The sequence below is a fragment of the Eretmochelys imbricata genome, chromosome 3 (genome assembly GCF_965152235.1).
Source record: "Eretmochelys imbricata isolate rEreImb1 chromosome 3, rEreImb1.hap1, whole genome shotgun sequence".
Classification (NCBI taxonomy): Eukaryota; Metazoa; Chordata; order Testudines; family Cheloniidae; genus Eretmochelys; species Eretmochelys imbricata.
The window spans coordinates 185,913,270-185,925,501 of NC_135574.1; the positions used below are offsets into that span (position 1 = coordinate 185,913,270).

General features: G+C 40.4%; 1 protein-coding gene across 2 annotated transcripts in view; it reads left to right on the forward strand.

Moving 5' to 3' along the window:
* EML6 (EMAP like 6) overlaps positions 1-12,232 on the forward strand; it is a 306,539-nt gene that overhangs the window by 271,795 nt on the left and 22,512 nt on the right. For both annotated transcript variants that reach the window (XM_077812018.1, XM_077812016.1), the window contains 3 exons: positions 2,318-2,416; positions 5,224-5,397; positions 8,662-8,870. In XM_077812018.1, coding sequence (XP_077668144.1) covers positions 2,318-2,416; positions 5,224-5,397; positions 8,662-8,870 — 482 coding nt within the window. The remainder of the gene's footprint in view (positions 1-2,317; positions 2,417-5,223; positions 5,398-8,661; positions 8,871-12,232) is intronic.

A 12,232-nucleotide genomic window follows, 5' to 3' on the forward strand; every position in this document is an offset into this window, starting at 1 on the left:
TGATCCTTGGCTGTTGTCTTAAAATTACTCCATCCATTATTACTGGCTTTGGAAAGTATCTACCAAGATGAGATGGATCTAAGTAGCGAGGCTGGTGGATTACTTTTGCTACTACGTTTAGAGAAGACTATTGCCACTCTCTATCTTGTAAGTCTACTGTTGAAACCACTTGGGTCATTAAACAGTGCCATCCAGGCATCTGCTACAACAGTAGTAGATCTTTGTCCAACAATAGAAGCTACATTTGGATCAATCAGAGAGCTATCCATTGAAAAAGTACTGGAAGAAGCAAAGACTTCAGTCCAGAAGTTGACTAATGAAGGCATTTATATTGAATCCTTAAGTGAAGAAGACAAGAAGTGTTTGTTAAGACAACTGAAAAAATACACAGACTTGATTCTTAAAAATCTACAACAGCGACTTCTAGACTCTACTCAACCTCTAGGTAACTTTTACAGATGCCTGTCCTATACAACACCAACAGGTGAGTGGAATGAGGCACTACCGGCAATGGGCCTGCCATGTGATCAGGACAGAATAGAGAATTTGAACACAGAGTGGAATATCATATGACGAATGAATGAAGATTTGACTTCAACTTCTTTTTTATCATCACTAGTGGCTCGACCTGATCTTTGTGTTCTGTTTCCTGGGATGAAAGAAGTAGGAATTCATCTCTTGCTACTCCCAGTCACAATAGCTGCAGTTGAGCGTTCTTTTTCATCATTGAATAGAATTTTGTGTTCTGAAAGAAGTCACCCTCTGCCTGATCATGTGAATGAACTAATGAGTATATCAATTGAAGGAATGGAAGTACCGGACTCATGAGAAGCCACCAAAGATGAACGCATTGCATTCAAGAAGTTCTTTAACAGAGTTCTGAAAAATTATAACAAGAAACCAAGAAGGATGTAGACATAGTGCTTCATAGAAGGCTTGAGTAGCCAACTTTAATTTGTATTAAATCTAATAAAATGGTCATGAAACATTTTTCAGTTTTTACTATGATGCCATACAGCCCACCTTCACCCTCACAGTGTCACCCCTCATCAGCCCTGACACACACACCCCCATAAATTCGAACACCCCCCCTAATTTCAATTCCTGGGGAAACGACTGCGTGGCAGGTCTTCAGCACAGTACCAGAGCAACAGTTTGACCCCCTTGCCTTCTGGTCCGCCTGCCCCAGCTCATTTATCTTTGCACAGCACTGATGTGTTTCCTGTTTCTAGCCTTTATTCAACAAGCCATGAGAAATCTGACCATAGGTATGAAAGTTCCTATGGCTGGAATAGAGCTGGGACTGCACACCCTTCTCTCCCCACAGTACCAGCAGATCCAACAACTCAGGTGTGCTCCAAACAGGACAGTGTTTTCTGTGTAGACCATAGTCAGCTGGGAAGTTGTGATGTGAGCTGTCCATGCCAAGCAAACAGGTAGTGGAATTTTAAAAATTCCCAGGCCTTTAGAGGGGCAGGGGTGTATGATCAAACTGCTGACCAGCATGGTCAGGGTGGGCATTGTGGGACACCTCCTGAAGGCCATTTACAGCAATATAGCCAAGCGCAGTGTATACACTGACACTTTGTCGATGTAACTTTTCCACAAAAAGCTCTATACCTCTCGTTGAGGTAGTTTTATTTTGTTGGAAAAGCAGGAGAGTTTTGTCAGTGGAAGGAGCATTATAGTGTGTATACCTCCACTGTTTTGTCAACAAAATTCTGTAGTGCAGACAAGGCCCCAGTCTGTAACTGCTACTGAGTAGCTAGAGGGAACCAAGATAATTTCAGCAGTACATCCTAAGGATCTTCCTGCTAGGAAGAAAGGAGTGCCATCTGAGCCATTGTGTCTCCATCACTTTGGGAATGTCCTTTCCAGTGCATCCCCAGTATCTGTGGGGTTGGGAGGCATTATCCTATCTACACTGTTTTCCCTCTCCATCCTTGAGGGGATAATTTGCTAAATGAACTTCACAAAGCTTTAGTGTTCCTCTGACCCCCTCTCACAGGTTTTTCCACTTAAGAGAGAGATCTGAGTTATGCATTGTTCACCTTTGTCCTTGCCCTGTCCTTGCCTTGGCTGCTCCCTAGTCATCCCTGGTTGTAACTATTTGAAAAAGAGCAAACAGCCTTTTTGTGAACAGTTTTAAAACTCTGTTTATAGCAGGTTTGTGCTGTATTTTAAGTAATGATTGCCCTGCCTTCCATCCCTTCCCTTGATCATTTAGTGTGGCCCATAGCAATAGATTGTTAGAAAAATTCTTCACTGCCATTGCTGAAATACTATTTTTAATAAAAACGTAATTGAATTTTCTTAGGAAGTCAGAGTTTCTACCTGGAGCATACTGATGATATTCTCTGCCTCACTGTGAACCAGCACCCGAAATATAAAAACGTTGTGGCTACCAGTCAGATTGGTAAGCGATTCTCCATATTAACAAAGTATTACTTAAAATTTATCAGGGGGACTGATTAATTGGGGCTGGGTGCGTTCATATTTAGGAATCTGGGAATTATCAGAGTTACTTTCCCCAGATTATCCTTTCACTCTTAATGAAATCACCAACTTTTGGCATTTTCTTATTATTTAAATCTGTCTGTCATCTCTGATTGTGAGCCACTGAATTTTAGATCATGGGACATCATGTGTTATAATAATGTGAAAAAGAAAAAAAATTGAATAGGACTGCTCCCACCAAGCCACTGTTCTGTAGTATAACAAAGACATTACTGAACAATGAAAGCATTACAATGAAACCACCTTCATAAAACCTCAGAAAGTGAAGCAGAATAAGAGAAAACTGCAATGAACTCCCTTTAGTAGTAAAAAACAGTTTGAGCTCCTAAGGCCCAATTCTGAAATCATACTTATGTGAGTAATCTTTACTCACATGAGTGGTTCCAATGGGTTACTCACAGGACTAAGAGCTGCATGATCAAGGCCCTTCAGATGCAAGCTTCAAGATAGAAAAATAGGGTCTGATTTCCCTTTTCACTTAAGCTGATTTAACACTGCTGTAAGTAACCCCACTGAAATTTGCACAGTTATTCCTGATTTTACACCACAGTAAGTGAGAGAAGACTCAAACCCATAACTTTTATACTAATGAAACTTAACAGTGAGACAGGGAAATGTCAGTATATCAACACCTTGACAAATTGTCCTTATCAGTTGTGAGGTTCTGAGCATGATCAGTTCTCATTGAAATTAATACAAATTTGGTTATTGAGCAGGCTCAAAGGTAGGGAAAATATATTTAGCTATCTATTAGCCTTATTTGAAATTCAAGTTCAAATATTAATATTAGGAAAAATATTCAAAAAAACTTTTACAGTTTTTTACTTCTGTCAAAAGAGTACCTAGTGTGCTATTGCAAAGGAAGATTTTGCAGTTTCTTTATTCATTGTTTTGTTATTAAAATTCACATGCTATTTATAGAAGATTAGAACTTGCCTGTAAATGCATCCTGGGCTAAAACTCAAAATAAAAAGGTTTCAGGACAGGAGCAAATGTTATTTTATACTTTAGGGGAAAACAGTTCAGCAAAAAACAGACACATTCTGTTTGCTGTTGCCTTCTTATTCTCAGGGTTTTTATAACATTTAAAAAGAAAAATGCCTTTTCCCTATTGTTCTCACTCTGTCTGCCTCTATCTCATTCAGGTGATTCCACAGTGTCCAGTTAAATTCATTAATAATATTCTATAATAATAATTTACATGTATATAACACTTTTTATCCTGAAGGGTCCCAAAGTTCATTACACACTAGCTATATATGAGCTCTCTGAAATGCATTCACTTCTGGAGTGAACCACAGCACAGCATGCTGCACAACATTGAGGATAAGAGAAATATAAGAACATTTACAAAAAGTGCAGTGGAATCTTTAATGCCCACAGAAAGCATCGTGTGTTTAACTTAAGATCTCATCTGACAGAATAGTTGACTCTGTAGTTCATGCAACAATGCTAAAGTAGAGCTCAGTCCTACAAAGATTTAAGCTTGTGTGTAATTTTACTCATGTGAGTAGTCCAACTGAAGTCACCAGTTTAAGTGAAAGGAGAATCTCACCCTATATTGCTTTTCTGATATTTGGGGTCAAAAGGGCATTTTCATGGAACTCTCATCAGAGTAACCCTTGCCCATGACTTCATTAGGACTACTCATTTGAGTATATACCCTTACAGGATTGGAACCTAACTTTCAATTTCTTATATTTGGAAAACATTCATTCATAGTATCTTGGAGATAGCTTATACTATCATGTCCTAAATTTTGAAATAGAACCCAAATTGCATACTTTTTCCAAGCCCTTTAAAAATATGTTTAGGAACTGTTATACTCACATGTTCCTTAGAATAAAATACATGTACATTTTTCTCAACTAGATTCCTGTGATGGGATGGCATGAAAAAAACAAATTTTGCAGAACAGCTCCTTTCTTCTTTTCTGTCATTGTTTAAAGAACCCATAAAATCAGTGTGTCTGACTTTTAGTCAATATCCTACATAAAATATCGACACATTTTAGTGTAAAAATCACTTAATGTAAAAAAGCCTGCATAGCTCTAGCATTAAATGCCTTAATTAAAACAGGAAAAGCAATCAATATTGTTGGTTATCGTTTTATATTTGTGTATAAAAGACAGTGTTCCTAAAGAACATCAATGATATTCCTGCTTTTTTATTTTGTTTATTTAATCCATATCCATTTTCAAATTTTTAATTTTGTGCTTCCTTCTGGTGCTGATGCTGAGTTCAGCATTAGAAACATGACTTATTTCAGCTATCGTTTTCCCTTGGTTCTTCCTCATTTGCTGTTGCTCTCACAATGCAGGTGACATAACAGAATTTCCAGGTAAGGCTGTTTTGTGAGTTCTAATCAATGCAATTATGTAAAAGTTTCATGTTACCTGGTTGTATCTGTGTGAATTGCAGATACAAGTAAAAACATCTACAGACAGTTTATTTTGCATGAGGCTCTCCATGAGTGTTTTGTTGATCATTTAGAATTTGTCTTATTTCATGAACTACAGTAATTTTCTCCTATGTTTCATAAGCTATTACAAGCTTCTTTTTTTTTTTTTTGAGTTGTGTGGTTCTTAATCTTTTAAAAAATGTTTTTAAATGTCTGTTTAAATGCCGTTCTTGAAAATGCTTATTTTATATTGAAGCCTTCACAAATTGAACTAATTCCATTTTAATGCATATCTTTGCATTAAGGTACAACTCCTTCTATTCATGTATGGGATGCTATGAATAAGCAGAGTCTTTCTATGCTGCGCTGCTTCCATGCCAAAGGGGTCAACTATATTAACTTCAGTGCTACTGGCAAACTTCTGGTGTCAGTAGGAGTTGATCCAGAACATACTATCACTGTGTGGAGGTGGCAAGAAGGTAAATCTAGAGCCCCAGCTCTTTATTTTTTGCAATTATTTACTTTGTCCGTCAAGACTTTGTGATTAGCCCCATGTGTGACACAGATAAATCAGACGACAACTCTTCTGTACTAAGTGGTCCATTCTATCTTCAATAAATTCATATAACTATCATCAAGGTGAAATTTAGCTTATACAAGGATATACATATACAAGGATATACATCATCAGGGGCAGCTCTCCCGATTTTGCCGCCCCAAGCAGCCGCCGCCGAATTGCCACCGCCACTACAGCGGCGGAGCTGCCACCAAAAGCTGCCGCAGCGGGAAGGGCAGTGGAGCTGCTGCCGAATTGCTGCTGTGGGACACTGACTGCTGACCCATTCTAAATGCCGCCCCAAGCACCTGCTTGGAAAGCTGGTGCCTGGAGCTGGCCCTGTACATCATGTGTCAAGAAACCCAATAGGTGTGGGAGAGGGCTCTGTTCTGTAATACAATTCCTGGTTTCCACTTATCTAGCAGAGAAGGAGAATGTGACTGCAGACTCTCTCAGTAATTAATAGAACCTCATTAGTGGTCCTTAAATCAGGGAAGTTTTCGTCAGATCTTCCAGTGAGAGATGTGGAAAATGGATCTCTTTGCCACTCACTGCACAAGAAACTACTGGCCTTCTGATCTTAGCTCTAGGAGAAGACCATACACTAGAAATTGTTGATTCCTTCATTTATTATGGAGTGAGGCTCCTGTATGGCTTAATTAATGGTGCTCCAGAATGTCACAGTTCAGGGCAACTGCACCTGTATTTTTTAACATGGTCCAGCAAGGGCAACCACTTAGGCTCCCAGCGCCTCAGCTCTCTTGGGCAGAGACCCATGTCTCTCTCCCTTCTGACCAGGGTTTTCCTCAGCTGCACAGTTCCCTGCCTATACTGTGAGTTCCCCAGCAAGCCAAACTACCTAAAAAGGCCTGTGTCTGAACTTTGCTTTCTCTCCAGAGGCTATAAACAGAATAATTACCACAGTTGTAAGTTACCACACAGCTAAGCAAGCACATTTATTCATAAAATGAAAGTTTTACATATAAAATATACTAAAAACAATAAACAAACCTACACACATGCTAATAAGCTTACCCCCTGCTCCAGCAAGGGCTCTAGTAGGTGATCAGTCCTTCAAACCCCACACGGGGGTTTTCTGTGTTTTCAAGTTCATAACAGCATTTTGCTCAGAACAAGAACACCTATGCATAGGTTGGCCTTTAGACTGTTTGGGTCTTTGATCTTCAGAGACTGAATCAGTCAGACAATGGTTCTCTCCTCAGGGCAAAGCCTCAAACAAGGTTGAGTCCCGAGGTGGGAATATGCATTCCTCTCCCTCCGGGTATTTCCTAGAACACCCATTTAACATTGTCCCAAAAGTTCCTTCTTGTCTGGAGTATTGTTTAAAAAAATGATTCCTCTCCCCTCAGTAACCCCTCATTTGCCAGCAAAAAACTGCAATTCCAGCAGTTGCTAATATGCAGACAGAAGATTTGTGGGGCTTTAGTCAGGAAAGGAAGTTCTGGGACATGTCTTCCCTGGCTGGAGCCTTGCAAGCCTGCCTGCAGGCAGGGCAGCAGCAGTGAGGGGGACCTGCAGCCCAGATGCTGGGGCTTTCTACAGAGACATGGGGAGCTGGGGGCTCCATACTTCCTACACTGTGCGGGGTTTGGGGCTCAGCACATCCTTCCTTTGGTGCAGCCTTCCCCTCCCTCCCTCCTTGGCAGGACACAGCTTGGAGATGTACTGTGCAGCTCCAGCACCTGGGCTGCAGCCCCCTCTATGCTACTGCCCTGCCCACAGCCTCCTCTCCAAGCCCACAGCCCTTTACTTCCTGTGCAGTCTCTGTGCGCAGGCAGGTTTGTGGGGCTGCAGCCCCAGAAGGAAGCACTGCTCCTATCTTCCAAAAAATATTGTTACTAAGAGGCCCGCCATTGCCAATATCCAAATCCCATTACCATTAAAGTCAATAGGACAAGATTTGTTCCCGGCAAAATGTTGCTGTGAATTGGAAGTTGTCAGTATCTTGACAACTTGTCAACTAATTAATAAGGTGTCAATAGTTGGTTCCTATTAAGTAGAATCTATTCTAGTTCTTTGAAGCTTGTAACACTTCTTAGGGTTTATATTGTCCAGCTCTCCTCCCTAGAGAAGTTACATACAATCCCACAATAATATATAAACTTTGTATTTATAATCCAATAGACTCAAAAGCTATTTAAACTTAATTCAATAAGATCTCACATAAATATTGAAGGAAATTCCTGTATCTGTCAGACTGACCAGGTCAGGAGACGCAATGGTTCAGTGATCTTAATGGATCCATAAGATTTAGTTTTCAACCATGCAGTAAGTAGATCAGTGATAATAATTCCCATCAGGCTGAGAGTCTGTATGTAATCACTCACAACCAGGGCAATTCACTCATCCTGCCACTATTTTTCCCATTCCTGCACAATGTTCCCTCTAATTTTTGACAGGCCGTGTGCTCAGAAAATTTCTTCTGTGCAAATCGTTGTGCTTCTGTGCAAATTTTTGTGCGTGCGGTGTTTCGCTGTGTGCACGGGGTTTAGGATCTATGTGCACACGCACACCAGCACAGCTTAGAGGGAACAGTGCTCCTGCATATCCATCCCTATGAGGTTCTTCTCCACAAGCCTGATATTAAAAAGTATTTTCTTTGTATTTGGTATGGACTAAAACCCTTAAACCCCAAAGTTTTAATTGCATTTGACTTATAGGTACTGCAGTCTTAAAGGGGCCATGTCTCAAATGGTTCTGATTGTATTTTTTAGTGTTTTGACCTGGCATGCTTGCAGTTAGCAGTTCATGGCATGGCTCATACTATCAAGGTAGAGTGGCCCCTAAACTGGTGTTCTTCTTTGAGTACTGATCCCTATGTGTATTCCACTATTGGTATGCATACACTGCATGTACCCAGAGCCAAAGAATTTTGAAAGTAGGATCCATTTGTCCGCACATCAACGTTTCCTAAGTGTGGGTGTTGTGAAGGGTTAGCCAGGGTCAGGGGGCTTGCAAGATGTATAAATTAAGATAAATTAAGCAATGGTGCAAGGTGGGTGTGTTTATTTCTTTTCCTGAACAGGGACTCATCCTTTGGTGTCTGGAAAGTAGTGCCCTAAGTTATCCAGTAGCACCAGTCAACTTATTTTTATAAAAGCACATGGAAGATTAATTTTGCAGGTAACTTTAGCATTGTTTTTAATGTCTTCTTAATTTAAAACAGGGGCTAAAGTGGCTAGCAGAGGAGGACATCTGGAGAGAATATTTGTTGTAGAGTTCCGCCCAGATTCAGACACTCAGTTTGTATCTGCTGGGGTAAAACACATGAAGTTCTGGACACTAGCCGGCAGTGCTTTACTTTATAAAAAAGGAGTCGTTGGATCCAGGGAAGATGCCAAAATGCAAACCATGCTTTCTGTTGCCTTCGGAGCTGTGAGTTCAAATTGCTTGTTATGAAATTTCAACAATTTTTTATTAAAACCTGAAAGTATCAACGCTAGTTTGGATGAAATTCACTCCAATGTGGATGACCTATGCAAGGCTCTGTGAACCCTTATTCCACACTTAAACCCTTAACTTGGGACTTTTAAATGGTGCTCAGAGCATTGCAGGGGTCTTCTTGAACTGGGATTTGTCCCATAATAAATATCCTTTGGAATATTAGTGCTTACCTGGGACATCGCCTGATGTGTTTTTTATTTCCAATACTTAAATTATTTAGCAGTTGAGCAGTTAATTTAGAAAAATTAAATATTTTAATTTTGTTATGAGATTTTATATAAAAAAATTTCCCATGATGTTATATGTGACATACTGTAGTAATATAGCTTGTGATGACACTGTATAGTCCTTTCTATGTGTTCATTAGGGAACAAGTTAATGGCCGAATTTGATTTTAAGGGCACACGCAGATGTGCATTAGCCTGAAAATGGAGTGTTAATGTGAGTGAGCTGTAGCTCACGAAAGCTTATGCTCAAATAAATTGGTTAGTCTCTAAGGTGCCACAAGTACTCCTTTTCTTAATGTGAGACCAGAATCTTATCCAGTCTCTGCCTCTTGCAGAAACCCCATGCAGATTATTCTTGCCAGGGACAGGCATAATCTATACAAGACACCAATGGTAACACTAAACCTGCCCTTAAACTTCCATGCTAAACAACAGGGCCAAGGTTTTAAATACAGGTGCATAAAGATAGGCTCCTAACTCCTCAGTTAAGTGCCCAAATAAGTGACCTTATTGTCAAAAATGCCTGGCACCCATCTGCTCCCTTTGATTTCATGGAATTACAGTGTTGTAAATCTGGAATAATGCAGTGGAGAATAAGGCCCAAAACCACAGCTGTTGTAGACTATACTATTAATTATTTCTCATGACATAAGTTCCAAGGTGTAACCCCATTACTTGTCATCACAAAATTCTTTTCATACTTAAAGGTCTACTTGCGGACAAGTCAAAACTCAGAGTTATTAATCACTGTTTATTCAGTAGAAAACAATAATCAACAAAAAAAAAGCAATAATGTACTGTTAACTCAATGCAACCTTTTCATTTGTATTTCTCATGGAGAGATTCCCAGAAATTATATCTTCTATAAACTGAGACCCACTTCCTATAAGGGAGCACTGTTTGCTGGGAGCACTGAACAAAAGTTGATTACACTCCAAAATCAGTAGGTAGACCCTCTCCAAAACACTTATAATCCAGACAGTTTACGCATGTCCAAAGGAAGTTTTGTTCTTCAAGAATGTGTCAGTGTGTATCCCACTGTATGCATGCATATGCCTCATGTGAGAGACCAGAATTTTTTGAGGAACTGTGTGCACTGAGGCGAGGCACATATCCTGTGCTTCTTCATGTTCCCATGTGAGGGCATAAAGGGTGAGGCGGTGGCTGCTCCCCTCCCAGAGTTCCCTCTTACCACCTGTGGCAGCAAGATGGAACCTGGAAAGTGTTTGACCCCCTACTTCTGAGTTTTGGCTAAACCTTCTGCAGACCTTCTGAACTCCTTTAATTGTCTTGATCTTCAACCTCTGTGTTCATATTGACCCATCTAGACCAATATCGATAAGAACATAAGAATGGCCCTACTGGGTCAGACCAAAGATCCATCTAGCCCAGTATCCTGTTTTCTGACAGTGGCCAGTGCCAGGTGCCCCAGAGGAAATGAACAGAATAGGTAATCATCAAGTGATCCATCTCCTGTTGCTCATTTCCAGCTTCTGGCAAACAGAGGGTAGGGACACCATTCCTGCCCACCCTGGCTAATAGCCGTTGATGGACCTTGTCAAGGTTCCTCCCCCACTCTGAACTCTAGGGTACAGATGTGGGGACCTGCATGAAAAACCTCCTAAGCTTATCTTTACCAGCTTAGGTCAAAACTTCCCCAAGGTACAAAATATTCCACCCTTTGTCCTTGGATTGGCCGCTACCACCACCAAACTAATACTGGTTACAGGGGAAGAGCTGTTTGGACGCGTCTTTCCCCCCAAAATACTTCCCAAAACCTTGCACCCCACTTCCTGGACAAGGTTTGGTAAAAAGCCTCACCAATTTGCCTAGGTTACTACAGACCCAGACCCTTGGATCTTAAGAACAATGAACAATCCTCCCAACACTTGCACCCCCCCTTTCCTGGGAAATGTTGGATAAAAAGTCTCACCAATTTGCATAGGTGACCACAGACCCAAACCCTTGGATCTGAGATCAATGAAAAAGCATTCAGTTTTCTTACAAGAAGACTTTTAATAAAAATAGAAGTAAATAGAAATAAAGAAATTCCCCCTGTAAAATCAGGATGGTAGATACCTTACAGGGTAATTAGATTCAAAACATAGAGAACCCCTCTAGGCAAAACCTTAAGTTACAAAAAAGATACACAGACAGAAATAGTTATTCTATTCAGCACAGTTCTTTTCTCAGCCATTTAAAGAAATCATAATCTAACACGTACCTAGCTAGATTACTTACTAAAAGTTCTAAGACTCCATTCCTGGTCTATCCCCGGCAAAGACAGAATATAGACAGACACACAGACCCTTTGTTTCTCTCCCTCCTCCCAGCTTTTGAAAGTATCTTGTCTCCTCATTGGTCATTTTGGTCAGGTGCCAGCGAGGTTACCTTTAGCTTCTTAACCCTTTACAGGTGAGAGGAGCTTTCCCCTGGCCAGGAGGGATTTCAAAGGGGTTTACCCTTCCCTTTATATTTATGACAGACCTATTTTCCATGAATTTATCTAGTTCTTTTTTGAACCCTGTTATGGTCTTGGCCTTCACAACATCCTCTGTCAAGGAGTTCCACAGGTTAACTGTGCGTTATGTGAAGAAATACTTCCTTTCATTTGTGTGACCCCTAGTTTTCATTTGGTGACCCCTAGTTCTTGTGTTATGAGAAGTAGTAAACAACACTTCCTTATCTACTTTCTCTACACCGGTCATGATTTTATAGACCTCAATCATATCTCCCCTTAGCCGTCTCTTTTCCAAGCTGAAAAGTCCCAGTCTTATTAATCTCTCCTTATATGGAAGCCATTCCATACCCCTAATAGTTTTTGTTGTTGTTTTCTAGACCTTTTCCAATTCCAGTATATCTTTTTCGAGGTGGAGCGACCACATCTGCACACAGTGTTCAAGATGTAGGCGTACCATGTATTTATAGAGAGGCAATATGATGTTTTCTGTCCTATTATCTAGCCCTTTCTTAATTATTTCCAGCATTCTGTTCACTTTTTTGACTGCCGCTGCACATTGAGTGGATGTTTTCAGAGAGCTATCCACAATGACTCCAAGATCTCTT